Source organism: Netta rufina (assembly GCF_964035555.1).
Source record: "Netta rufina genome assembly, chromosome: 17".
Classification (NCBI taxonomy): Eukaryota; Metazoa; Chordata; class Aves; order Anseriformes; family Anatidae; genus Netta; species Netta rufina.
This window is the reverse complement of record NC_140141.1, coordinates 8,157,133-8,184,850: the sequence shown is the minus strand read 5'-3', so window position 1 is coordinate 8,184,850 and position 27,718 is coordinate 8,157,133. Positions and strand designations below refer to the sequence as shown.

Here is a 27,718-nt window from a genome sequence, read left to right as displayed (position 1 = left end):
CACCCAGGAGACAGCCTGGAGTGTGCCTGATGGGAATGGTGTAAGCACAGCCTCCCACCTCCTACAGTCAGATTGCTCCTACTGACAAACCTGCTGATTCGTGAGTTTTGGAAAAGGACCAAAGACCCTGGGCATTGCGATCTTGGGAGGTTCAGGAGCCTTGGAGCGCAAGGGGCTAAATCCACCTTCTAGAGTGTGCATCTTTCCCCACGAGTGCCTTGTATGTCTTCCTTTCCTAGTCTTTGCACCTGTGTGGAGAAAAAAAAAATATTTCAAATCAGTGCCAAGTTACTGGTTTCCTCAGTCTATTCATTCAAAACCCAATGCTTGGGCAGGACAGATGGAGTCTTCCTCTCACATAACCTGTCCTAGGGCAGCCCCAGGTAAATAGCAACTGAAAGCAACCATCCTGGGAGGCTTTCTGGTGCCTATGGGAAAGGAAAACACCTGAGGTTAGTGCTTCTTGTCATGACACCCTGCACAGCGCAGGGGTTTTGAGATCTAAATTAACTTAGCCTTAACAGCTGTGGTTTTAGATTACAGAAAATATAATTGTAGCAAGAGAATAAATTTACAATAGAGGACTTTGCTTCTCCAGTCCTACTGGTCTGGCCATTTTCATCACTGATATATATTCACATATAATACATGTGAAAAAACCTTTCAGATGCCAGATTTCTCCTGGCTGATGCTTTCTTTCTGAAAAGGTCAGGAATTTCTGATATGTGGGGTGTTAAACAGCTTTAATCTTTCTGGTTAAAGTTAAAAAAATCTGGATGATGTTTTGGGCATAATAACACAAAGAAGCCCATTAGTCCTTTTCCTCCTATCATATTGCTTCTGTGAGATTTTAAGTGGAAGAGTCCCCAGTGGGAGCTGCACAACTGAGTGGTCTGTCACCTGTGCACCCAAGTCCTGGTAGATACAGGACGCAGATGGACAATAAGAAATTCATACCTGCTCACACTGACAATTGGCCAGGCAGGTAACAATAAGGCTAAAAATAAAAGAGGAGGATTATAAAAAGCATTTTGTGTTAAAAGGTCTCACAGTGTACAGCACGGCTCTTGCAAACTAGAGGCGAGCAGCTTTGAATGAATGACCCAAGTGAGCTGCTAGCCCTTGCCAAGACCCTGACAACATATGCAGCTTCAGCACATGCAAATCAGAAACGGTGCATTTTTGCTAATATGAGAGCTCTTCTGGGACATTCTGCTGCTCCTTTATCAGAAGATTCTTCCAAGAAAAAAAAAAAAAGGTATCAAAAAACAGACACATGCTGCATCCAAATGTCCAGCGTGGTCCTTGGCAAGGGCTAAGGAGAAGAAATCCAACTGGACTTTGTAATTCTAAAAACTGAATACCTGCAACAATTCAGAGTTCACAGGCTGACACAAACCACTGCTGGTGGGAAGCGATGCTTGGTTCCTTAATCAATCAGGTGGCATCTGACAAAAATCAGATTACAACCCTCCCATTTAGCACTTGGCAAGACAGAGCTTGCTGGGTGTAATGAGGGACTCCTGCGTCTGTGCACAGAACTGGCTGTGGCTGCAGCACGGCTCCTCGGCTGCCTGTGCAATTACTGCTTCTACAATAAAGCAGCTGTACCTGCAGGTAAGGAAAGCCAGAGATTACGGCTGCCTTCTCACTAATATGAGTCCCTTTGTTGTTTGGGGAAAACAGCACTGGAGCTGAGACAAGAAGCAAATGCTTTTTGATGTGTTTTCACAGCTTAGCATGAAGGGGAATAATAACCTCCATTTACTGAGCTGCACACAGCCAAATGGGTTGAAGACAGTTCCTAAAGCTCTGCCAGATTTATGGTGATTGGACCTTTCAGTCAGAGGGAAACTTGGAGCTGTGAATAGCTGATCAAAGAGGAAAGCTTGTTTTAAAGGGGGTGATGAAACATGGAGTTTGCAGCTCATAAGAACCACCCAAAAAAAAAAAAAAAAAAAAAAAAAAAACCAGGAAATAAGTTTCAGTTATGCTCTGCAAAATGGAAGATAAATCAGCTGTCTTGACAAGCAAGTGAATATATGCCTCTCCTACAGAAACTCGCAGCAAGTGATTTCAGTTTGGGTGCTGATAGAAAAGGGGCATCAATACGGTATCCAGCAGCAAAACAGCAGATCTGGGGTAGCAGAAAGACCACAGAGACACCTTTCTGGTGTCTCTGAATAATTCATGAGAACTTTTCATGAATTCATAAGAAAATTCATGAATGAGATAGTAGATTAGTATCACTATTCTCCCTGAGATCTTTCCTGAATGACCAGAAACAAAACTGCGACAGAAAGGTGAAAGACAGAGTCAAGCTAGCCAGGGTTTAAAAACAGTGCTCCAGACACAGACGATACCTGCAAGTCTGTGTGCAGACCCCCAGTTCTCTCCGTTCCCACTACAGAAAGATACCTAATTACCACATCTGTGCTTTTCCTTCTGCATCACTAAGTATACAGTGGCAGGTAAGAAGAAAAGCTGAGCCTGAGAAGAAGAGTAACAGTACAAGTGTCTAGTATTGGTCTCCAGACACAAACGGAAACTGAAGCAGTCATTACCCTGAGCATAGTTGTTTACTCTCTTCATGTCTCGTCTCAGCTGGCATACTTTCTCTCTCATCTCTGCAATGTCCATGTAGTTAGAGTAATTCAATTCTCCCTGCAGAGTCCAAAAAATCTTGGCCTAAAAAACAACAATAGAGAAGACAAAGATAAGACACCAAGGGTTCACTTCTGCACCATAAACCCACACAGGCACCATCCCTCCAGCACATCACATGCCAGCTCTGTACAGCTTCAGAGCTCCCATGCACAGCAAGCACAGGAATATTTTATTTCAGTTTCTGCTTGTGCTCCTGGAGCAGAAGCACAGACCGGCATGGCAAAAGATGTTCATATATTCTTTGTTTTCCCCGTCAACTGGCAATAAGTCAGTCTGAGCAACCGCTGGCCTGCTGTTACTCTGCTTTCCACAGTGTTCCTCCAAGCCCTAAAGAGTAACTTTGCACAGCCTCTCCAAGCCCCGCCACCACTTCTGCCATTGCCTAGAGCCTGGCACTTCATGCTACGTGCCAAGATCTTACAAGATCTTGTATCTTATAGATAGAAGGGCTTGCCTGGGGGGCTGTTAAATCTGCCATTAGACCTTCTGCACCACCAAACATGTGTAAATAAGAAACATGACCAAGGGTCCAAACGTAAGCGTAGGCTGACAGAAATGTGTATGGGGTAAGAGAGACATAGAATGAGTTGGCACTCCCATCTTTCCACTGAAAGTATCTAGGGAACGCTAGAATGGCCCAGCAGCAGATGTACTACCCACCTCAAACCTACAGTTACTACTACGGGGAAAGACTTATACTAAGTTTCTGAAACGCTTCTGACTGCAGACCAGCTCTCTTCCCAGCTCAGGATGGTACAGCTCAAAAGCACAGTGTTTCTTTACATAGCGATAATATTTTACTTTTGCCTCTACAATGGGTTTTATTTATCCCTACAAAGGGATTTCAGTAACGCTTAGGACCTTTACAAACAATGAGCTCAGAATCAAAGCTAGCGTGTGGGGACAAAAGACCTCATCTTGCACTTGCAGCCCTAGAAATGATTCATCCTAGCAGTACGATGGAAACACATCCACGAGCCTCCAGATTTCCACAGAACCCAGAGAGCTCAATGTTTCCAGAAAACCCATGAACATGAACACCTGAAGAAAACCAGGATATGAGTATTGGCACAATACGGCCTATCTGGCTGTGAGACTTGCACACTCAATTTTTATTTTATTAAAAAAAGAAGTGATTCACCCTCCTATCTCATTATCATCCTGATAGCCTCCTACAAGGAGGCCACAAGTACCTTTATGTAAGAGAATAAGCCAGCTTCTTCCTTCTCCACCTGTTTCTGCTTCCTCAAAGCCCTCTCACAGACCCGCGGGTTCTGCTCCATGGCCGCGTACAGCTCCTGCAGGCACTGCTGCGTGTAGGACACGGACTGCTCCTCAAAGTCCTCTGGGGAAATCTGCCTGCAGAACGCGATGCTGAGGGGGTACTCGTTGTCAAACTCGTCCAGGGTCTCCATCCTCTACCTGGGCAGGGAGGACAGGCGGGCTGCACGCTCTCCTCATGCTGAGGGACGCGGCTGAGCTGTTTTTGGCTGAGGAGCCAGGGCTCCCTGCCACAACCTGGGGCAGCCCCAGGAGCCCACCCGCCCCCTCCGGCCGCCCCCACCGGCGGCAGCAGCCCCCGGGGGCTCCGTCCCGGCACCGTCCCTCAGGGACGCCCCTTCCCCACAGCTACAGCCCCGCGGGCATGGAACGGCCAAACGCCTCGGGCCGTGCCCCAAAGGACGGGAGCCCGGAGGAGCAGCGGCGGGGCTCAGGGGGGCCGGGGGGAGCCGCGCCGCCGCCGTTCCCCGCCCGCCCGGGTGCTGGGGGGCGCCGTGAGGGGACGGGGCGGCACCGGGACTCGAACCCGGGTCCCTCAGGTGCTGCCCGAGGGGCGGGGCGGGGCTGGGGCGGGGCGCACCTGCTCGCAGCCTCCCGCCCGCTCCCTCCCCACCTCCTCCCGGCCCCGCCCCCGCTGCTGCTCAGAGCCAATCAAAGAACGCGGTGACGGGGGAGGCGGGGACACCTCGCGCGCCACAATGAACGGTTCGCGGAGGGGGCGGGGCCTCCTCTTCCCCCTCCCTCCTCCTCCTCCCACCCCGAACCCGGTCGCGCGCGCGGCCGTTAACGGCCGCCGGGGGCGCGCGCGGCGCTGAGGCGCGGCAGAGGCGCGGGGGCGGCGTTGCTTTGTGTCAGCCCGGCTTTATTATATACACGGCGCCCGCTCGCTCGCTGCCGGCCCTCAGGAGGACTTGCAGTACTTGGACTTGTCCAGCCGGTAGTGGCCCGGGTTGTAGGGCGCCTTGGCGAAGCACATGGCGGCCGTGCGGTCGCAGTTGCAGATGAACGTCTCACACTCGTCGTTGGTGCCTGAGGGAGGGAGCGGGGACGGTCAGAGCCTCAGAGCCGCCGCCCGCCTCCCCTCTGCCCCCCCCGCCTCACCGCCGCCATGTCGGGTGTGAGGCACTCCCCTCAGAGGCTGTGGGGGCTCCTCCATGTCCCTCCTGCCCTCCCTCAGCTCTGCCTGGCGGCCTGCTGGCTGCTTCTTGCCATGCAGGAGCCATAAAAGCTCGGCCATCACATTATAGACATGTAACAGCTGCACGGCACTCCCCAGTCATCCCACTGCCCCCACGGCCTCGTGGGAGCGCAGGGCCTCATCCCCCTGAGGAGAGGACGGGTCCCCACGTGCACCACCTCACGCTCGGACCCTTCTGGGCCACCTCGGAGGCATCCACAGCAAGGGCCTTGTGCTGGCCTCCCTGCCACAGAAACGCTCGGTTCACACAGCCCCGACCCCAGCTGCAGCCGAGGTGCCGAGCAAAGCAGAGTGAGACGGAGGAGGACATACTGCTGCACGTGATCTCCTCACTGGAGCAGCTGAACTTGTACAACTCTGTGTAGGGGTTGTCCACTAAGATGGTGCACGATGACATCTTCTTTGCCTGAGAGTAGCAGTTATCGTGTGCTTGACAGCACCTGGAAGACAAGGAGGAAGAGGTCAGAAAACGCCAGAAATGCAAGCTCAGCTGACCTGTGAGACATGTAAATATGCTAGTGTTTACAAATATGCTTTGACAAGGCGCTGAACAGAAAAAAAACTCAAGATACTCGGTGATAAGAGGGAGAGGACACAAAGGACCTCGAAGGGACACAGAATCACAGAATAGCCTGTGCTGGAAGGGACCCACAAGGATCATTGAGTTCAGCTCCTCCTCTGCCAGCTACTGTTCCAAGTACACGTGTGTTTACAGCAGCCTGGCAGCTGAGAAGCTAACAGCTGCCACAATCCGCTGCACCTTGGCTATCGGTCTAATGTGAGCTCCAAACTGGCAAGCTACTTCTTAGCATTTTGCTGCTCAGCCCTGAGAGGTCGATGGTCAAGCACTGGGTAGTGGGCTCAGAACTGCTGTCTGGGCTGCCAGCACAGCACTGCTGGGAAAACAAAACAAAACAAAACAAAACAAAACAAAACAAAACAAAACACAAAGGTGCTGGAATGAATGGAACATAGCTGCCACAGAAGGAGAAAGTAGAATGCATTGCTTGGATTATATTTTATCCTAGTAATAAGACATTCAGGTATGATACTACACAACCTTTTTTCCTTGAACCAGTCTTTGGGGGAACACTTTATCCATAGCAGCCAGAGAGTTTTGTGAGCATTTTTTTTTATATACAGGGCCAGCTAAGGAGAAGCAGGCATGCAGAAATGAGAAAGTGCAAGCTAGGAAAGATATTTGTAAAAGCAGAGTTGTACAAACTTGTCGAGTTCATCCACTGGTGTTCCACTGCCTCCCAAGCCACAGTAGCAGCCGTAGCCATCATACTGAAGCAGGGGGTGGCTGCCCGGGATGGTGCATTGGATCATGCTGCGCAGCTGCCACACTGCGCGAGGCGAGACATCAGCGCTGGCAGCACCCACTGAGGAGAAGCACAACGGTTAGAGTTAGGCATGGTATTACCAGTCACGGGCATGCCGACAGAGGCGAGTGCCACCTACGCACCCGACAGCAGGAAAAGCAGGGCAAGGGACTTCATTCTTGCAGGTCTTGACAATGAGACTGGTCCTAAAGAAAATGCAGCTCTTTATACTACAAACTCACCTTGAAACAGAACTGAGGTCAGCAAGCCAGTATTTGTGTTACTGAATGCAGATTTCTTCCATCAGGGGCTGTAGATGGCAGCTTGTGACACGACCAGGTGAAGGCCAGTGGAGTTCAAACTCTGGAAGCCAGGAGGGTAAATATTTGCTTTCCAGGATTTCTGCTATTAAATTATTTTAATGTTCATATTAGAAGACTGCCTGAAAGAGCTGGACATTTTTAAGGGCTCTCTACTAAAAAAATATAGCAACGTGGTAGTTATGCTGGAAAATACTGGCACTAACAGACAATTACTAATACTTGTATACTCTTTCTATGCTATCCCACTTATCATTATTCCTATATCTCTGCGTTGATTCACCTGGTCTAATTCAGGGAACGAGATAACACGTTGTTCACTTATCCCCATTGACCCTTGGCATGAGCAGAAAAAAATAATTAATTTTTAAAAGTCTAGTTTTAACTTTCTCCGTATAGGAAAAAGAAGTACTGCTAGGCAAGAACCAGGAGCCAAGCAACGTGGAAATCCTCTGAAATTTCTCGGGAGAAGCAGCATAACAAACAGCTACGACAAAGGAAAGTGTGAACACAAGGGGACGGTAACACATCGGTGGTGGGATGACTGTAGGAAATATTAACTGAAATATTCAGCAGGACTTTCCCTGAGGCTTCAGAGATGCAGAGGACCAAGAAGAAGAAGGAGTGTTGGAGTGCAGGGACAGACATGGTGTTCTCTGGTCAAGGTCTGTGTGTTACCACATCACCAGGTACATGGCAAAACCTAGCGGAGCTGGGTGAAACTGTAGAATGCTCCAGGCAATCATATTCTGATGGCATCAGGCTGCCATCAGGCTCCTGAAATCACCGTCATGTTTTGTGTGTTTAGACTTACCATCTTCAGAGCAGCTACATTTGCAGCCTTTTGGAAACAATGAGCATGCTGGCTGTGTAGTTTCTTCCCGTTATCTATTCTGCTTTCCATCCATCAAAATCTGCCTGATAAATGTAGTCTTCCTTTTAATACATGTACATTGCCTGTCCAGAAGAAACCACCCATTCTTCCTCTGAGATAGAACCTCTGTTCCTCAAGTTAAGCAAAATTAATTTTTATACTAGCTAGTCTGTAGATTTAACTAAGTATATGGGGATAAAATAGTTTCCCTCCAGGTTATGTGCCTTTGGCCAGCCTTACTCCATTTCACACCCATCGCCAGGTGAATGGTAGCATTGCAAATGGAAATAACTAGTGATTAGCTGGTGATAGCCCGCTGATTTCAGATACAAGCAGGTGGCACAGTACACATTCTCCTGGCAAAGCCAACGTTACCTGGCTTAAACAAGGACTTGTGGCTTACGTGACTTCAGAGGAGTTATGCCAGAAATGACCTGTGCTTAGAAGTTTCAAGGCACACAGCGTTCTGTAGCTCAGAGACCGCAGTTTCTCGCCAAAGCAGAGCCCATCTAGGCCCTTTGGTTCTCTGCACCAAGGCACGAGGTGAGTTGGATCCAAAAAAGGGTAAGAAAAGTTTTTGCAGTCAGCCAGGAGTCCAAAATACTGCAGTCGTATTCAGACCCCGGAGCCTGTAATGCTGCCAAGGCTACAGGTTTGGCATTTTTACACACTTGAGATATTAATTGCAGGCTATTCCCTTGATAGTAAGAGTCTGCATTTATTTCTAAAGCATGAATCAAGTTTTAAGAGTAAGGAAAGAGAAAACAGCCTAAAATCCAGAGTGCTTATTCAGGAAATGTAGGGTTCAGCACCCTTCAGTAGGATCAAATGCATGTTTCTGTAAGCGATGGCAAGCACATCTTCCCCTTCAGAGTCGCTGAAACTACATCAGGGTGCCCACAGCACCCAGGGTGCTGACACATCCCTAGGCCACCTAGCTGAAGCTAGGCCTGCTGATGAGTGACCAGAATCATTCCGACTTTTTTGATCGCTCACAAGCTCTCTGATGCCCCAAGATTCCCCACTCACAGGTTAGCTAAGGCCAAACAGGTGCTGGGATATAGACTCAGGATTCCTGTGTCCTAATGGTGAGAACATCAAAGAAACATTAAAGACTGATGTAGAAAAAGTCGGTGCCCCCGTTTATTTAGAAAAAAGGATTTAATCTTTTACCCACAGATCAATCTACTGACTTTCCCTTCAATATCCATTTAAGTGACATTCTCATTCTCCCTTGGCTACCTTTCCCTTTTTTAATGTTTTATTTCTCTTCTACCAATGAACCTTAGGTTCCTTCTGTGGTTCCTTCTTCCCCATTTCTCAGTCTCTCATTTATTATTGATGTTGCCAAGAAAACCTCTACTAAACTGGCCTTTTAAGTTATAAAAATGCTGTCATATTTTGGATTTCATAATCTGATTTCAACAAAAGGACCACCCAGAGTGGGAAAGTGAGCATGTGAGCAGCACAAGAGTGTGTTATGAGAAAACTCCCAGAAGGGTACAGATTTTTCCACTAAAGCTATTTTTGGCTTCCCCAACCTGTACAATATACAAAGCTGCTGGTGCTCAGTTCGATTCTGAGGACACCTCAATTTGCAACTCATTCTTAAATTCACAGGTTTGAGCCTTACCTCATTTCTGAGAATTCTCTGTGATTAAGACCTGCTAGAACAGGTCTGTTACACTGCTGGAATTTACCATCTCTTCTTGTAGTGTTACCTACTAAGGAATTCTCTTCCTATGTCTTCATTTTATTTTCTTAGATCTAGCCTCCTTGGCTCACCATAGTCAACGAATCCAAAGAGTATCTGAGCCAACCTTCCAAGCACCACAGTGTCTCCTCCCTTCTCAAGCCTATAAATATCTGCACAAAACCTCTCTAATGTAAAGAAGAGGCACAATCTCTGCTAAACCCGGATCCACCTCACATTATAAACTGGGCCGCTGCCAAAGGCTGGGAGCAGAACACACAGTCAGAGCCCTGGGGCTTTTATCCTAATGGCAGGATGCGCCTCCTGCCAGCTCTCAGTTCACCTGCAGTCCCCTCCACTGGAAAAATCTCCCACGCCCAAATAACGAGAGAGGACAGTTTTCAAATAATTTATTAGGAATTTAAAACTGAAATCTGGAAAAAGGGTTACAGGTGTGGAGAGAACAAACATTGGAGTGTAATAACTTACTGGCTTAAAAACACAGCTTTATTATTTTTTAAAAAAAATGCCCACCCTGAAACCGGAGCCCCAGCCTCCAGGCAGTGGCAGCACTGGCCAGAGAGTGAATCGCAGCCCAGCAGCAGCACAGCTGGCCTGGGATGTCTGGAGGGGGCACGGAAGCAGTTCAGCGCGTATACCAAGAGGGAGGAAAGCGCTGGCCGCAGACCCAAATTTGAAGTATATAGAATAAAAATAAACCCAATAAAATGCAGCTCTTCTTTACTTAGGAAATATTTAAAAAAACAGACATACAGACTCTTGTCTCAGTAACAAAAATTATTGCTTTGTGTTTTCAGTACTGATCTGTTAAGTACCCTCTTACCTAAACAGAACTCTCCAAACACATCGCCCAGGTCAGGACAAGCTCCAGCACACGGGGAGGGGAGGGATGGGAGAGAAGAGCCCTGTGGGCACGGCGGCCCTCCCGGTCCTGTCCTCAAAGCCCCTCTCCCTTACGGGGGCTCAGTTTGGGGGAAGAGAGGGAATGATTTTTAAAACTTAAGATGAAGCTGTTATTTCCCTGGGAAAAGAGTTTGGCTGCATCTTAATAAAAGGCTTAATCACCCCCCTTAACAAGGTCTTTGGTTCACTGAAATCCAGACCCAAACCTGCCCCGTATGCTCCTGCGGGAGGCTTCCCCGGGCACGTGGCACCAGAGGAAGCCCCGGCAGGTTGTGGAGAAGGGACCAGACCACCTCCGCATGGGACAACGGACAAATTCCCACAGTCTTCAGAACACAAGAGTAAAGCAAATGGGAAGCTGCGATTCTATAATTCATATAATCCCTGAGAAGCCCTTAACCCGCCCCCAAATCACCACCCTAATGCTTTTCTCCCCGTTAACGCCTCCCCAACCCAGCACCCTGCCCTTCAGAGAACGACCACCCGCATCTCCCCCCAACCTGCCTGCCTCCCCTTTCCGATACCCTCGCCTCCGGAGGAGGAGGATCCCTTTCCCAGGAAATCTTGACGCAAGCGATAAGTGTTTGGAGAGTGGATTCCTTCCAAAGTAACCCAGACAAACAGTGGCGGCAAAGCCGTTTACCTAAAGCCAAACCAGAGGCTGGCACTGCGGAGCCCAGTGATGGAGTCTGTACATCGAGCGATTGGAAGCAGCTTTGACCCGCTCAGCAAAACAGCCGGTGGCCGGTACGTTTCACCCCCGCCCCCACCCCCCCTTTCGTCTCATCAGAGGTCTTAAAATCTTACAGTAAAAGGTGTACAAAAAAAGAACGGAGTCCTGTCAGGATTCTGCTGGAGAGTATTGCTCACACTGCGGCACCAAGTCCAGGACCTGGAGCTGCTCCTCGGAGCCAGGCTGCACGTGGCAGCCAGGTTCAGCTCGCAATATTTACATATTATACAGGAGGAAAAAGAAAATCCCACATAAAACTAAACCTAGGAAAACAAAAAAAAATCTTTCAGCTGTAAGATAGTGTTTTTCACTTAGCAAAATATACATTTGTTTTGTTCCATAGCGATGTCCAACGTTTTCGGATCCTTGGAGTTTCACACTTTTCAAAGCCTCACATTTACAAAACAGAAACAATTAAAAACAGTTTCTTTAAAAAAAATAGAAATACATCAGTTCCTCTCATCCTCTGCTCTCTCTGCGTCTCGTTCTTTCCTTCAGAACTGCATTCTTGTTACATACCGTGCTTTAAAAACACTGACGACAACAACAACAGAGTTGAAAATATTCAAAACAGTTTCAAAGCCAAATAAAAATACTCCTCAATAAAAACTACCTAACACAATCACAAAGCCAATTCATAAAATATGTCTACTAGCTCGGGAAAGAGCAAACAACAAAAAGAAGGGGGAGCCCCAAAAAAGATAAAAAAATAAAATAAAAAAATAAAACTAACAGCTAATAAAATAAATAAAAGAAGAACCGGTGGGCTGGGGGCAGGGGAGGGGGAAGCGTAAACCGTCGGTGGTTAGTAAGAAAGCGAGATGATCTCCTCGGGTTCAGTCCAGTGTGGTCTGGTCAAAGGGAGAGATCAGGGCAGGGCGGCAGGAGCCTGGCAGCCGGCCGGCAGTGTGCAGTTTGACTCGAGAAAAAGGTAACCGTGGCTCATCCCCCGAGGCTCACCAGATCCTCCAGCCGCTGTCCTCGGTTAGGTCACTGGGGAATCTGCGGGACACAGCAGGGGGAGGAAGGGACAGGATCTAGAACAACCAACGGCTTTCCTCTCGGGGCTTTCTCCCGGGGTTACCCGGCAGGAATAACTCAACAGCCAGACCTGCCCCGACACGGGCTTGCCCCGCACCTCGCTGGCACGGCAACGGGGCCCAGCAGAGCTGCTTCCCTCTTTAACAGCACCAACAAGGCTCCACACGCCGTGCAGCCGGCCTGCCCCGACCTGCGGAGCTCCTGGCTCTGGGGAGGCTGCAGCCAGGCAGGGTCCAGCCACAGCTCCAGCACCCAGCTCAGCGCCCGGCCAGGCTCTGGGGGCCTTGTCCGGACACCCTTCCCTGCCAGCTGTTCCCTCCTTTAAAAAAAAATAACTTTTTTTTTTTTTTTTTTTTTTAACTTTTTAAGCCAACAAAGTTCAGCCGTGTTCACAGACCAGACGCCATCCACCAGCTCCCTCCCAGGCCCTGCTGAGGACCAGAAACAGAACTGATCGCACCCAGATTGCCCTCTGCCCTTCTCCCAGACAGGAGAGGAAAGCTCTGCCCTGCAGAGAGGCGGTCTCAGCAGCAGTGAGAACAACCAGCCGCATGGACAGGCTCCCCCTGCCACACAGGTGAGCCACCAGGTCATGATTCTGGCCAAGCCTGCAGACCTCTCCTCTTCCTGTCAGTGCTCTCATCTCCCCCCCTCTGTGCCCAGACACCAAGCGATCCCTCCACAATGCTCCCAGCCCGAGGAGCAGGAAATCAACCCCTGTGTGGAACGGAGCCCTGGGCTGGCCACAGGACTCCCTGCGTGGGCTGGGTGAAGCCAGCGAGCCTCCCCGCAGCCTCCACAGCCCCTGCTGGGAGCCCAAGCTCAGAATTTCACACTTCTCTAACTACCCGGCCCTGTTTGAAGCTCTCTTACCTCCTGCCTCCTTGGTCCCCAGCTTCAGTGATACCCATTGGTAAAAGCTGTTGCAATCAAGGGACCCTGCGAGGAAAGAGTTAAAACCCCCTGTTAAGCAAACAAAAGAGAAGTGAAGAAAATTACTACCAAAACATATTCAGTCGCGGTTCAGATGCTGGGAGCGCAGTTCCAGTTGCAGGTGCCAGGACTAAAGGAGCCCAGCAACCCGCAGGACACTGCGTCAGGGCCAAGATGAGCTTTGGGAACATCTGGGCCAGGTAGGGGGAAGGTCTGGAGATCAGGACCTGGAGTTGTGGCTGGGGAGAACCAGCGGAGCCCAGGGAAGCAGCAGGCTCCCAGCGAGCTGCAGCATCCTGCACCGGCAGCGCGGGGCTCAGCGGTGGCATTTCCCGACCAGAAAGTTGTCTGCTCCCCCCCAGCTTGCCTCCATCACCGTGTGGAGATGCAGCCCCCTCCCCTGCCCCTGCCACCACCCTCCCCCTGCGCAGAGCCCAGCAAGGAACACTCACCCCTAGGCTGTGGCCGAAGCCGGTGCTCGGGGCCGGGCTGGCAGCACTGATGTAGCTGCTGACCCCTGAGTCCTGGTTGGCGGCTCCGTAAAGCTCCGCCATCGGCCCGGGGCTGGTGGTGCCCAGAAATCCGCCGGTGCGACTGGGGGTGGAACCTGGGAGAGGTGGCAAAACTGAAGTGAAGATCCCCAAAACGCAGGCCCGTCCCACCCCACACCCCGGGGAGGAAGGTGGCACTTACCTGTCCCTCGCACCACGGCCGCCGCCGCCGCTGCTGCCGCCATTGGTCCATACGCAGTGAGGGGGATTGCTGCAAAGGAAGGCACGGGCACCTCAGGGACCTCGTGGCTCCACGGGGAATTCCTCAACGGGGCCCTTCCTGTCCCCGCTGCGAAATTCCAGGGCCACGCAGGCACATCGGCCTCGTACAGTGTGCAGGATGTCCACGGAGGAGAGCAGGGGAGCGCCCAGCCCTGCCTCTGCTGCTACCCTTTGCACGGGGGGACACGAGCCATGCTCTGCTAACCCCACATCCCGGAGCAGCTGAGGGATGTGGAAGAGCTGAACCAGAGAGACAGATAAATCCCAGGGTGTTATAGGTACAAATTTTGGCTATAAACGTGGAGAAACCCAGCAGCTCGGAGTGATCCTCAGTGATGTGAGGCTCAGCCCCTCCCCTCTGTTTTGAGGCTCTTATTTTAACAGCCTCTTTCTACCTCTTTCTCTGCTCAAGGCACACCATCCTCCCCGCTTTCACACCTGAACTGCTCAGCCCCTCGCTGCTCGTTGCAGACGAGCAGGAAACATATACCGAGGGAGCAGGAACTAAAAATGGCTTAATTAAAACAGTAAGTCTTAATTTATACGTAGCAGTTTTAATTCCCAACTCGACTGCCATAGGCAACCAGCCCTCGGGGCAGGAGGCATGCAGCCAGCGTGTTTCTCTTTGCCCTTAAAATGACTGGGTCAGCATTTCATGCTTGAATGTGAAATTCACCGTGATTCTGTTTAGAGCACCATAAAAAGAGGTCAGAACAAATCAATCACGTTAAGGCTGAAATCCAGACTAGCTTATAAGGGAATATTTAGTAGCAGGCACCAGCCTGTTTCAGGCAAACGTCACGCAGGGCTTAGATCTGGGTTTGCCTCTCGCTGCAGGCCCCGGGCCAAGGCGAGCATGCTGCAGCTCCGCATCGCCCCCAAAGACACCGCTCTGGGGAGGAAACGCTGCTGGCAGCCGCCCGCCCGCCCCACCGCTGCTTCAAGGCTCTAAAACAGATGAATGAATGTGCTTTAAATGAGAACAAGGGCCAGGCCTTCTCAAGGACTCCAATTCTTTTTTTTTTTCCAGGAAAATCCCTTCTGGCTTTTGCAGGCCGTCTATGGAGAGCCCAGGTTGGTGCAGCGACCACAAGGCACCTGCGCGTTCTCCCTCGGCTCGCTGGAGCAATCAGCCCCGTTTGTGCCATCCCCTCAGCTCAGCTCCCCGTGCCAAGCCCATTTGCAGGCGCTCAGCCACTCGAGGCACGAGGGCCCTCGAGCTGCGGGGCCTTTGTAGGATCCGAGGGGGCCCCGCGCTGCGCGGGACCGGCTCCAGCCTACACATGGGAACCTCGCGGCCTCGCCAAGAGGCTGCGCAGCGACTGCTTAGCAGTAGGTAAGCGGAACGGGGAGGGAAGAACGCCACGATCCCCAGCTGGTGCTTCAGCCAGACACTCAGGACTGGAAGCTGGCGTGGCACCCAGCCAGGCAAAGCAGCATTGAGAACTTGCTGTTGTGCAGGGCCCTGCTGCACCCCAGCTGCCAGCGGGCCCCCGGCCATTCACCTCCACGAGGAGGGGCACGGTGCAGCCCGGGGCGGACCTCGGAGGGAAAAGTACTTTTTTTGTCAGGTCACCCATGTTCCTCTACAAATTTTATAGGTTTTGCTGGGAAAATCACATGTGCAAATACACACTGAACCCAAATCTCCTTTGTTTGGCAACCAAAAGGCTTAGAGATGGGGTCAGATGCTTATGCAGTTGCATCCCTGATGTCAGGGAGGGATATTGTTAAGGGGGAGCTGGGATTTCATCTCTTCCTACCTCCCTCAGGGCAATTTGCTCATTGCTGGCTGCCAACCTCAGCATCCCGGAGAGCGGAGACTCCCTGAGGACCGACAGGGCTCTGTGCCACAAAACCCCCTTTCAGCCCTGTTCGTACCGATAATTTCGGGGGAGCTTCTCAGGAAGCTTTTCCACACCCCCACTGCAGAGATTCGCACCCTGAGACAGGTGGGGGCAAGGAAGCGCTGGAGAGGAGGAACACCATGGACATGAGATGGCACACGGGGAGCGGGGTGCTACACAAAGCTGCTCTTCTACAACAGATACCACGGACACGACAGAGCTGGGGGAAGCATGGCCGTGGGAGGGAGAGGGGACAGAAGGAGCACCGCCTAGAGAAGGCACCGCACACGGTGCAGGGGCTGAGGATCCAGAGGGTTTTTACACTCTGAGCCAGGACTAGCCCTGGAGCACAGCCCTCTGGCCTCGTTTCATCCCACAGGGACTGAGGGACCCTACACCTCCTGCACAGGGATGTGGGATTAGTGAGCAGGAGCGCCCCACGCCCTCTCCCTCCTCCCAGCACTCCAGATCTTGTCCCTGCAGCAGCTCAGGTTCAGGTCACTCATGGACCTTTGAGAAGTCACCCTGCTCTCTGGAGTTTTCCGTACCTGACTTAGACCCGGCCCAGGGCAAGGAGCTAAAAAAGAGGCCAGCAGCAGGAAATGCCATTTTGGAATTACAACGCCTTCACCTGGTGTGACCTGCACTGCCCTTCTCAGAGGCAGTGCACAGGGCCCTGCTTCCCTCTCCGCCCTGCCAGCCCCAGCTGTGGACGGAGCTCGCACGGAGGGAACAAGGAGCTCTCCCAGCCTAACTGCAGCAGGCTGCGGAGCAGCAACACCACTGGAACAGCCCAAAGCCCCCTTTGCCCAGCTTGTGAGTTTAGGAAATGAGCGGGACTGACCTGTGAGCTCAGGGAGGACGGGGGCACTCGGGAGAGGGGTCCGCTCTACACGGAACTCTAAAAACGAAATGCAAGACAGCTTAGGAACCCATCAACCGCCCCCAGGGAGACCCCGCAGACAGGCAGCAGCCAGGGCTGCTGTGGGAGCAGGCTGCGACCGGGCCAGTGCCTTCTTTAAACTAATTTCTAACTGGTGCTGAAAGGTGCTGGGCTCCAGAGACTGAAAGGATCCGTTTGTCCTTAGCATTAATCTGGAAGGGAGGGCAAGCACAAGCTTCAGCTGCAGCCCAGCCCAGGTTTTACAGCGAGGCACTCGAAGCCACGGGGACTGAGAGCCATGAACTGTATTCGCAGGGAGCTTCCAGGCAGCCAGGAGGCAACAGCAGCTTTCAGCCACAGTCGGCCCGGGCTTGCCGGGAGGAAGAGCCGACTGCCCACTCCCAGCCCCTGCCAGCAAGGCTTCGTGTAACAACCCTGAGACTGAGGGGGAGGTAAGGAGGGGATGCTCGGAGTTGCCACTTCTCTAGAAAACAGCGCGGAGGGCTTTTTTCTCTGTGTGTGCTCAACCTCCATCCCCGGGTTGACAGGGAAGGGGAAGGAGAAGAGGCCCCAGGCAGCTCTGGCAGCTGCGGCACAGCAGGCTCCAGCCATTGATGGCAGCGGCCGTGTCCTGGGCGCACGGCGGGGCTGGGAGCTTCAAACCCCTCAGACAGGAGGGACGGGCAGCCCACGGCACAGCAGGAGCTGCGAGAGGTCCAGGCAGGGCTCACAAGGCAACCACAGCATGCAGGCGCCTGTGTTTTGGGTGCCGAGGGGTTCCCCAGCCCACAGCAAGCTGCAATTCAAACTCCCCTGCTACTTTCAGAGCAGTGGCAACTCTGGTGAAGAGAGACAGACACATACACAAAGGCAGCGAGACAGGCAGAGCTGCGGGGGCCCTCCTGGGTAACAGCAGCAGCCCTACGGAGGAGGCTGACATAAAGGGCAGCAGAGCAGCCTGGGGCTTTTCCTGTCACCGGGGTGTGAGGATAATCCTAATGAAGGACAGGCTGCTCCCACCTATTCCAGGGCTTCTCCCCTCCCCCTTCCACATCCGTCTCCAATTTAAAGAAAGACCAAAAAGGGGGGGGAGAAAAGGGGAAAAGGGGCAGAGCCTGGGTCACGGATCATGCCAAGGACTCCATCACCTGAAGGCAGGCGGAGAAAAGGAGCGGGGAGCACTCACCAGGGAACTGGTAAGTGTAGCCGGGTGCGATGCCAGTGTAACTTCGACTCGCGTAGGTGGCAGCCTGGAAGCCTGGATAACCTGGGGAACAGAACAGGGCGCTGTTACTGCAGCCTCACCGCGTCCCTCTCCTCGGTGCCCGGCTGCTCACAAGCAGCGTGACCATTGCCCTCAGAAAGAACACACACACAGCACAAAACCCAGGGAATCGCTGAGGCAGGGAACAGGATGCATGTGAGCTGGCGCTTTAACAGCCCCAGTGACTTTTTCCCTCGCTCCCAACATGTAGGGACACGAAGGTTTCCTTCTCAGAAGCTCACAGCTCTGCAGAAAGCCTTAGTCTGATGTGTCAGCTGGACTTAGGGACAGATCGGGGAGGTGGTGGCATCTGAAAGGCTGAAAGCTCTGAGTCACTTTCGCATGAGAGATGCTGGCAAATGCAGGCAGAGCACTTCTTCCCGGAGCCGGGCAGGAGGACAGTGCCTGCCACTCCCGGGAAGCCGTCCACCTCTACAGCACAGGCCTGTGAGAACGCAGGACGTTGACTCAGAGACGAATATTTGATTTGAGATCTCCCAAGAAATGAATACGTGGATTCTGCAATGACTCAGCTCGAGCCTCGCTACTTTAAAATTCAGATGGCTTAGAAAAGGCAAAAGCCCAAACCGCAGGCTGAAGATTTGTTTTCCTTCAATAAGTCCAGTGAAAACACTGGGGGAAAAAAATGCCCTTTTGGGGGTTTTGTTCAGTGTCTGCCTGTTATCGGCAGGCTTAGCAAGGAAAGCCAGGCTGAGTACGGCCTGTCCGGCAGCACCAGCGATGATCCTGAGCAAACAGAGTGCTCCTGGTTCAGCTCGAGGCTGGCCAGAGCAGGGGGAGGGAGGAGGACTGGGAACAGCGACCGTGCTGGAAGGTTCGTGCTCCATTCAGATCCTTTTGTAGACCTGGAAGTGAGGCTTCTAAAACCTTGTGTCTGAGCGCATCCACCTCAGAATCACTGAGGGACACGAAACCCAGCTGGCTGTCACTGATGGCTCTTTATAACAGTCCCACAATAGGGGTATGGTTTTCCTTGCACTACCAGATACTTGCTGTCCGTGGGAGGGAGGGAATGAAGTGAGACAAAGCTTAACTAAAATGTTAAGGGCATTTTCATAGTCTTTAAGCAACAGTAAGAACCTTTATAAGGGTGACTATTTCAAGTGGAAACTCTGGGGCTCTTCTAGGAACTAATCCATCAGAAATCCATCAGAAGCACAGGGGAAAAATGCCTGGGCATGGATTATTCCGCATTTGGCTCAGCTCTGAGCTGTGCCCTGTTCCACAAGAGCCATTAGGAGTTACTGGTTATACGCCACCACAGGCACTAAGCTGCAGAGGGTCCGAGCTTCCCAGCACTTGGCTCCCTCCGGGCAGCTTCTCCGGCTGTCACAGGACAGCAGCGACAAGTTTGCAGTTTTTCCAGGTGCCACCAGAGGGCAAGTTGTGATCGCAAACAGGTCCCGGCACTCCCCGGCTGTCCCCAGCCCTGCACCAGGGAGAGCTGCCCTTGGCCGCCCTGCCTGCTGCAGGCTCCTGGCAATAAAACCTCAGAGCTGCTGCCGGGCACGACTGGGATGAGATTTGTCCGGGGCTTACCCAGCATGCCGATCCCGAGCATGAAGGCATCCATCCCGTAAGGCATGACTCGGGACCGCCCTCGCGCTGAGCCCGTTGGGGACATCACCTCCTTCGGCTGGGCTTTTTTGCACTCCACCTGCAAGGAAGATAAGGTCAGACCCGGCTGTGGCCAGCACAGAGCACGCAGCCCCCGGGCCAGCCAGGTTGCCCACCAGGATGGCTGTCCCCAGCCACCACCTCCAGTCCCACCAGCCCGTCCCGCTGTCCTTCCCCCGGTCCTGCACGCTGCCAGCCTCCCCTCGCTCTGCAGACACAACGGGCACAGAGGAGCTCAAACACTGCTCTTATCCAGCCCTTCATCTTCCACCTGGCCCTGCACCGGGGCCTCAAAGCCTCATTTTCCTCCTTTCTGAATAAAGGTAGTGCTCTGTCCCCTCCCAGGCCACCGTGAGGTTTTGCTGTAACTTCAAAACCTGCAGCACTGCGCAGCTCCAGGTACAGTTAAGGCACTCTTCCTGAAATGCCAGCATCGTGCTGGTTCAGCTGTGCCACTGTGCCCCTGTGCCACTGCCCTGCTCTCCATCAGGTACCTCCCTGCGCAGCCACTCACCATTTTGTTGTTGATCTCATGGAAGTGGATTTCACAGACTTTTTCCACAATGTCTTCACTTTCAAATGTGACAAAGCCAAACCCTGAAGAAAAAGCAAAACCCCTTGGTCAGGCGAGAGCTCTGCAGAGTTCACACCCATCCCCTGCATTCTCTTACTGGCAGGAGAAGAGAAGGAGCCACAAGCTTCAAGGACAGTGCAATCAGCCTTCGGAAACTGCTGTGCCCCATCTTCCCTCTCCAGCAACTCCTGCCTTTATGCAGAAGAAGACAAGCCCATCCCTTATGGACTGCCCTTTCCTTCTCTTTCTGTACCTCCCACCCTCTGCTCTCGACCCAACTGTTCTCAAAACCAAGTGTTTTTGTTTTGCTTTGTTTTTTGATTTTGCTATTTGCAAGGCAAAGCACACGGCTGATAACTCTGGGGAGGATCCCAGCAGACGCTCACACAAAGAGAGCTGGTAGAGCAACGACCAGCTGCTAGCCAGGACATCCCCATCCGTGCTGGAGGCAGCACGCCCGCAGTAACACCCTGCTCATTTCCTCTTCGGCCACTGCTCATAAAACCTTGCATAAGCGGGCAAGTATCAGCAACGCGGTTACAGGGAACGAGAGGGAGCTGCACAGATAATGCACAGGCAAAGCGATCTGCAAAGCTTCACCAAAGTTTAGTCCTGGGGGTAAGACACAGCACGGCCCTGGCCCACGCTCGCACCTCCTTTCTCCCACCAAACCCGCTGCTGACAGCTTTGGCAAACACCAGCGAGGGTGGGCAGACTAAATTCAGCTGACTACAGCTGTTTCTGGAGAACTGAGGCAGGTTGAAGGATCTCTCCAGGCTAGCATCACAGCTACGCAGGGATTAAGCAGAGCTTTCTGCTTTCCAGAACGGCCGGTTTCACGGTGCTTTACAATAACTTTCAAGGACAGGGATCCACTTTTTATCTGTACTACAAAAGAATCTCTCCACAAACCCTTCCCGTCCGTGCCCAGGCAGTTACACACCATTCCTCTCAACACCCATGTGTGGTGGGGCTCAGGAACTCAAGAGCGAAACCCTGATGCCAAAACCTGTCCTGAGACCTCTGCCAGGCCCACGCTGCTGACAGAGCGGCAGGCAGCTCCCCCTGCTCCCTCCTTAAATACCCAACAACTCTCATTAACTACTGACTGAGGGGTACCCATGGAGGAACAGGGGTTGGAGCATTTCTTCCCTTTTAAGATGAGGCTGGAACACCATCCCAAGGCGTGCAAACAGAACAGATCTAATGTTTTTTTTGATAAAAAGCAAAAAGAACCGAAGGGCACGCAGTGCAGCATGAGCAGAAGGAAGTGTCCCCTTCCTGCTGCGGGGGCAGAGGTGCTCGGAGGGGCTTCAGACAGCTCACAGGGCTGCTTCTGGCCCCGACTTGGAAGATGCTGAAGCCAGGTTCGTAGGTTAAGCTGTTGCCAATCAATCTGAGTCGGTGCAGTACCGGTGTCAAGCCGTGCCAGGCACTGAGGCAGGCAGGCTGCAGACACACGCGGGGAGCAGGAGGCAAGGACACCCATGGGTGGGCTGGGTCTGGAGCTCACACACATTACAGCCTTGTTCCCATCCTGTAACCAGACCCCAGCAGGGCTCGTGTAAGAAAAAGGTGACCTGGGAGCACAAGCGGGCTCCCAGCCGAGGAAGGGGTGAGAGGCAGGCACTCCTCAGCCTCTCTGTCAGCGCTCCCGGGGCTCAGGTTACACAGGACAAGGTAAGACACACACTGCGGGCTGGAGCCACCGAGGTACGCGGGGAGGGGAGGGGAGGGGGCCGCCTCCTCTCACATATCTGCAACTCAGCGAGTTTACAGCACAGGAAACGCACTGGACAAAAGCTCTCTGTGCTGCAAGGGACGCTGGTAAAGGATGCAGATGCAGAAGGATGGGGCGACTGGAGGCAAGATAAAGAGCAGCTGCGACCCGCCTGCCCTGCTGCTGGGATACCAGCGCCTCCCTGCTCAGGGCAGGAGGGGGACCCTCCCTGCTCCCCGATCCTACAGCCAGGAGACCGCTCTCACCTCGGTGTCGGTTGGTTGTCTTGTCAAACATCAGCATCGCATCGTCCACCTGCAAAGAGAAGGGCTCCCATCAGGTTACTGCAAGCATCGCCGACATATTTGCGCAAACCCGGCCTCCCCAAACCAGCAGGGATCAAGACCTCCCATCCCCAAGAAGGAAACAGGGTGCACGCACCAGGCTCATCCCCACAGCGTGGACCACCATGCCCCTTGCCCAAACCGAAGCCCCCCGGCCCGGGGCAGGTGCTGCCGGGCTGAGCCCCTCGCCCGGCCCCAGTCCCTGCCGGCTTCCCCCTCCCCACGCTGCAGCCAGCGACCCCAATTGTTTGCCTGCGGCTCCAGCCGGGGGGCAAAGAGCAGGGAAGGCATTGTTCCCAAATCCCAGCCTCAAAGGAGAGGAGAATTAAAGGGGGGGAGAGAAGCAAAGCTGGAGAGGGGAGAGGAATAAGGGGCCTCCCAGCGACGGGGGGAAGCGGAGGCCTCAGACAACAGAGCCCGCCTGGGAAAGCTGGGAAGCGGCCCCCGCCCCCACCCCGGAGGAGCCTTTCCTCTAAGTGAGGTTTCCCACTGCTGGAGGCTGTAATTAGAGCAAATTTACTGCAAGGCCTGAGCGAGGGCTGCCTCCCCGGGGGGAGGGGCGGCCGGCTCCCATCCCCCAGCCGGCCGGGGGCTGCTCTCCTCCATGGCGAGGCCAGCGCAACGCCCAGCACATCCCATCGCCCAGCACATCTCCCAGCACATCCCATCACCCAGCACATCTCCCAGTGCATCCCATCGCCCAGCACATCTCCCAGTGCATCGCCCAGTGCATCCCATTGCCCAGCACATCCCATCACCCGGTGCATCCTCATCGCCTGGTGCCACTTTCCCCCACCACCACCTTCCCACTGGGCGTTTCCTTGCAGACACATCTGCACCGCGCCGCAGGTCAGGCGGAGCAGGGTTAAAAAATACACTTCAATCCCCTCCGTGTAAGCCCCAGTGTAAACCTGTCCCACTGACCCATCCCTCCTCTCTAATACCACTGCCTTAATCCGATTATGAAACTGGACGTGCAAGTGCTCGGGGGAGGCGGCGGCAGTCTTCGGCCAGCAGCTGCCCGGCCGCGCTGCCATGTGCGAGGCGCCTGCTCCCCGAGCAGCGAGCACCCAAACTCCACGGCAGGGAGGGGACAGCTCGCTGGCATGGGCACTGCTCTTAACTTCAGCTCCCCACAAACAAAACAGGGCACCCGGCTCCACCTCGGTGCCCTGAGGATGGAAGGAGCCATTGCTAACGTTTCCAGCGCCATCGTGAGCAGACAGACATCATCGCCAACGCCCTTGGGGTTGTCCGACACGTCTGCCCTGCAGGAGCGAGGTGACAACAGACAACCTGGCTCCCGCTCATCTCGCGCTCGTCCTGTCCTGGCTCTGCCTCCCTCTGCAAAGTCACCACCTGCAAAACGTGAGCAACCCAGCTGGAGCCATGGGACACGTACAACTTCGCACAGATCTGAAGCGATGCCTCAGCAGCTTCCCAAGATGCAGATGTGGAGCTGGGGGCTGAAAACACCTCCTGCGCTGCTGTTCCCCACCGCCCCTCGCTCCTGCCCCTACACCACTTCCCTTCCATGCCTGTGATGGCGGGGAACCTGATGTGGCTTAAATTTTTACTGGCTGTTTTTATGCGTTTTTTAACCCAGCTCACAGAAAGGTTGGGCACACGGCTGACCTCCTGCGTCCAATCAGCCCCAGCAGCCTCCGCAGGAGCAGCTGCACGTGGTGGAGCCCCGCACGTACGAGCACAAACCCAGCTCAGGGCACCAGCCTGGGCAGCGGCCGCTGAGTTCCCACAGCGCTCCAGCACTTGGAGTGGGGAGAAGGGTAACAGCTTCATCCCAAACCACGCTTTGCACGCTGAGAGGAGAGCCACAGCCTGCCTCAGCGTGGTCCTTTTATCAAGTTTCTGCCAGTGCTTTGAAATCAGGTGTCTGCTCAGCACCCTGAAACGTGCTGGTGTTGTGAGAACCTATTTATGATATATAACACATGCCTTATTGGAAGCTGCCTTCTGTCATGAGCTAAACTGAAATGGACACATATATATGGACATGTAGTGTATATACATAAATATGAATACTATGTATGTGAAATAGTCTTACCCCACCCAACTCTGGGGCCCAAACTTTACGCAGAGCTACAACCACTGCATTTTATTGCCAAAAAAGCTTATGTACGACCACCCCTTCTCACCCTGCCCAAGGCAACAGGTGAGATGCGTTTGGTGGTCTCAGCCCGGCATGGCTCCGCTCAGCTCCCTGAGGCAAAGCCGAGCCCAGCGGCCTCCCCTTGGCCCCATGGAGGCCGCTCACGCCTCGTAGCCCTCCAGGTCGGAGAGGATCTGAGCCCCAACACCTCCACTTGGGAGCCGAGGACAAAGAGAGCCGGTGCTGGCCGGGAGGGAAAGGCGGTGCTGAGGGGGCAAGCGCCCCGGTGGGCGACCATTGTGGCGGCGAGGCCGCCGGGAGACCCCCGCCGCGACGGGCCCGTCGCGGCGGGGGTCTCCCGGCGGCCTCGCCGCCACAATGGCCGCCTGCCGGGGACCGCGGTGGGCCCCAACAAAGGCGGCCGCCAACAGGAGCCGTCTCCGCGGCAACGCGGCCGCCATTGGCAGCTGCCGCCCGGATTAGAGCGAGCGGCGGGGCCCGCACAAAGCCGCCCCGCGGCGCCCGCTCTCCTCAGCCTGGGGGGGCTCGGGGCGGAGGAGGGAGTGAGGGCCCAGCGGGTCTCTCCCGATGGAAAAAGGTGAAAAAGCACTGGGGCTTCGCCTCCCTCCTGCACCGACCCAGACGCCGCCATCTCGCCTCAGCCCCTGACCATGGGGGGCCTGAGCAGGGTGTTTTGCGGGATGCGGGCGGAGGGGTGGTGAGGATGAAGGGCGGATGAAGGACTCTTTGTGGTTCACACAGATCCTGGCCCCGCACCTCCAGCCGGCCCCTGAAGGGTGGCGGAGACACCTCGGCTAAAAGCAGCCAGAAACGCAGGTGGGAGAAGCGCACGGCAAACAGCACGCAGGCTCAGCAGCACCCCGAAGTTCATTTTAACAGGGTGTGGAAGTAATCTGTGATCATAACTGGACGTGAACAAAGGCTTTCTCGCTGGGTGAATTGTCTTTCTCCCGCTCTCCCCCTCCCCTTAAATAAATATTTGTTTCAATTCTTTAAACACAGTCAAAGAAGCAGATCGCTTTACTGGAGAACTGTTTAGCTTAGTGGTCAAGGCTCTCTCCCAGGGAACTATATAGCTTGCTGGTCCAGGCAGCAGTTATCCAGCACTGAGGTTACAAGTTCAAGGTTTGTTAATTCGGAGGGATGCTGCCGCTCCCCGTGCTTGGCCACGAGGGTCAGAACCGTCAAGAAGAGAGGGGTGACAGGAGCAGTACCCCTTGCTCTTTCGATGTGTCCTTCCCAAGGAACCCTACCATAAAGGATCACTTTCTGACAGGTTTCTGGCAGTGAGGGAGTTGGTACCACGTCCCCGAGCCTTAAACCCAAGGTAACATCACCTCTCCATTCTGCCTCCAGAGGCTCTCTCTAGCTTTGGAAACCAAATGGGAGTGGAAGATAAAAAGGCTTTGGCTCAGTGGAAGTAACACATCCATGAAATGGAGGGAGAAAAACTCCCCCTGAGGAGGAACTCCTCATCCTTCATGGAGTTGCCCCTGCTGCAGGCGGGCAGCAAGCAGCACCCTCCTGAGAGGCCCTTCTGGAACCAGCACCTGATATCAGTGAGGTTGGGGTGACAGGGAGGAAAAGTGACAGGTTCACAAGGAGACTCTCCACCAAAGCACCCTTCAGCCCAGCCAAAACATTCAGGTGCCTCCCAAACAGGAGACATTTTATACCAAAACTGAATGCAGTACGATCCACCTAGGCTCAGCCAAAAAGCCTGACTTTTTCAGTAGCTTAGTCCCACCCTACCACCTTTCAGTCTTCCTGGGACAGCCGTGGATCTCTCTACAAAAGAGAAGCCAATGGCAGCCTCTTGCAGATTTTAAATAAATAAATAAAAATTTCCAACACAAGTTTGATGAGAAACATTGGATGCACTTGCACACAGGCAGATCTTGGAGAAAGTTGTAAATATTCAGGCAAAGGCTTTGCAGAGACAGGTGTCTTCCACCTGAACAGCAACTAAAGACTGCTTGGCTGGTCCTGGAAGGAACCATGGCAACATATTTGTGGGGGAAAAAAACAAAACACCAGGCTGAAGAATAATAGCTGGTGAGACAGCTTCAACACGGGAAACATAAACCAAATGATCTAGAAACCGCTTGGCCATCCCGTCAAAGGGAGGGCATTAGCCACCCCGAGAGGATCTCCTGGCTGCTCAGACAGGGCAAGCTAATTTTGGGGAGGAGAAAGCACCGACCCAGAGCCCAGTGCCATGGAGCAGGCATGCTGTGCCCACACGGCACCAGGTTTCTGAGCCTCCTTACCCCATTCTGCAGAAAACAAGACTAAACGGAGAGACCGAGCCCGCTCCGTGCCACAGGTGAGTGGGTCAGCCTGCCCAGGTGTTCCTGCCTGCTCTCACGCTGCACCGTGGGCACCTGGCAAATATCAGATGAACCACTGAAGATCTGAATGACCATTAATGCTAGCCCATTTTTGGCTATCTGCCTACCAGATGCGGAGCACAGAGCACCCTTTGTTCCAGAGGCTTTGTTACCACCAGCCGAACTGCCTACTGCCACAAGAGAGGTGATCAGATTCCCCTTCTCCTCCCCTCCCCATCTGTTCCTCGCAACCGTGTTACGTGTGAGCATTTGCATAAGTTGCCCTCTGATCAGCGGAAGAAAATCCAAAATCCAGTTTGGAAATCCACCGCAGGTTGACAAGACTCTTTGATCCCCGAAATTTCCAGAGAACAGCAGATTAAAGATTAATTAATTAACATTCTCCCAAATCAAAGTGAGGGAAATCGTGCCTAGCCATAGCGCAGGAACAAGTATTCCCTTAAAGAAACTCCCTATCAGTATCTAAAGGTTCTCCAATTAGTCAGCAGGGAAAACTCATTTAATATACCCCAGTCAACCACACCATTTTTCTGGCAGGTGTACATGAATATGCATTTGTGACAGCCATGCAACCTGCCATTAAATCCCGCGTGCGAGATACGGGGCTTGTTCCCTCGGTCGGGACAGCGCTGGAGTCATCGCCTGACTGAGATCTCAGAATCTGTCTGAAGCAAACGGTCCAGAATTTGGACTGAGTATTAGATGGCAACCTAAAGGTCAGAATCGCACTCAGACCTCAGCAGATTTTTCCTTCTTGTTTGCTTCCAGGATATTTTTAGAGAGCAGGTCTCTCTCTGGGCACGATCTACCGCACTGAGAGACGGAGGTTTCGTGACCAACTCATCCAAATATGCAGATCACCTGCAAGCCCAGGGACAGATGCAGCCTGTTTTTAAGCACTTTTCAAGCGCTCTTGGAGCCTCGACTGATTAGTGAGTCACGCAGAGGCATCATTGTGAATAAATTCTTTGCACTTCTGCTTCACTAAATGCAAAAGCACACAAGAAACACCAGATTTGGGGCCAGGCCCCCGTTTCTTCCAGCACACCTCTGCACCCCTAGCTTCTGAAAGGCCCAACTTCCCTCCTAATGACAAACAAGACCGGCTGCACCGAGTTAGAGCAGAGGCCCACACCGCCCAACAACCCCCAGGACACAGACAAACAGCAAGTCCCTTTGGAAGAACAGAAGGACAAGGGAAAGA

The 27,718-nt window shown here is 53.3% G+C and overlaps 2 protein-coding genes across 5 annotated transcripts in view; both read right to left on the bottom strand.

The window, feature by feature from the left end:
* Nucleotides 1-4,849: 4,849 nt before the first annotated feature.
* PLA2G1B (phospholipase A2 group IB) lies at nt 4,850-6,648 on the bottom strand (the record flags this gene model as incomplete). The annotated part of the gene is made up of 4 exons (XM_084297431.1): nt 4,850-4,977; nt 5,459-5,586; nt 6,372-6,531; nt 6,615-6,648. 4 exons carry the CDS (start codon nt 6,646-6,648, stop codon nt 4,850-4,852), a joined length of 450 nt encoding a protein of 149 aa, XP_084153557.1.
* A 4,454-nt stretch (nt 6,649-11,102) lies between these two features.
* Nucleotides 11,103-27,718, bottom strand: part of MSI1 (musashi RNA binding protein 1) — a 28,061-nt gene continuing 11,445 nt past the window's right edge. Inside the window, exons 7-15 of one of the 4 annotated variants that reach the window (XM_084297281.1) lie at nt 21,955-22,003; nt 19,909-19,991; nt 19,317-19,434; nt 17,679-17,759; nt 16,454-16,510; nt 13,683-13,751; nt 13,442-13,596; nt 12,930-13,019; nt 11,103-12,017 (exon numbers count right to left, since the gene is read on the bottom strand). In XM_084297281.1, the coding sequence (XP_084153407.1) occupies nt 12,954-13,019; nt 13,442-13,596; nt 13,683-13,751; nt 16,454-16,510; nt 17,679-17,759; nt 19,317-19,434; nt 19,909-19,991; nt 21,955-22,003 (678 nt within the window). In that variant the 3' untranslated portion in view covers nt 11,103-12,017; nt 12,930-12,953. The remainder of the gene's footprint in view (nt 12,018-12,929; nt 13,020-13,441; nt 13,597-13,682; nt 13,752-16,453; nt 16,511-17,678; nt 17,760-19,316; nt 19,435-19,908; nt 19,992-21,954; nt 22,004-27,718) is intronic. The other 3 variants (XM_084297282.1, XM_084297283.1, XM_084297284.1) reach the window with 3 other exon arrangements.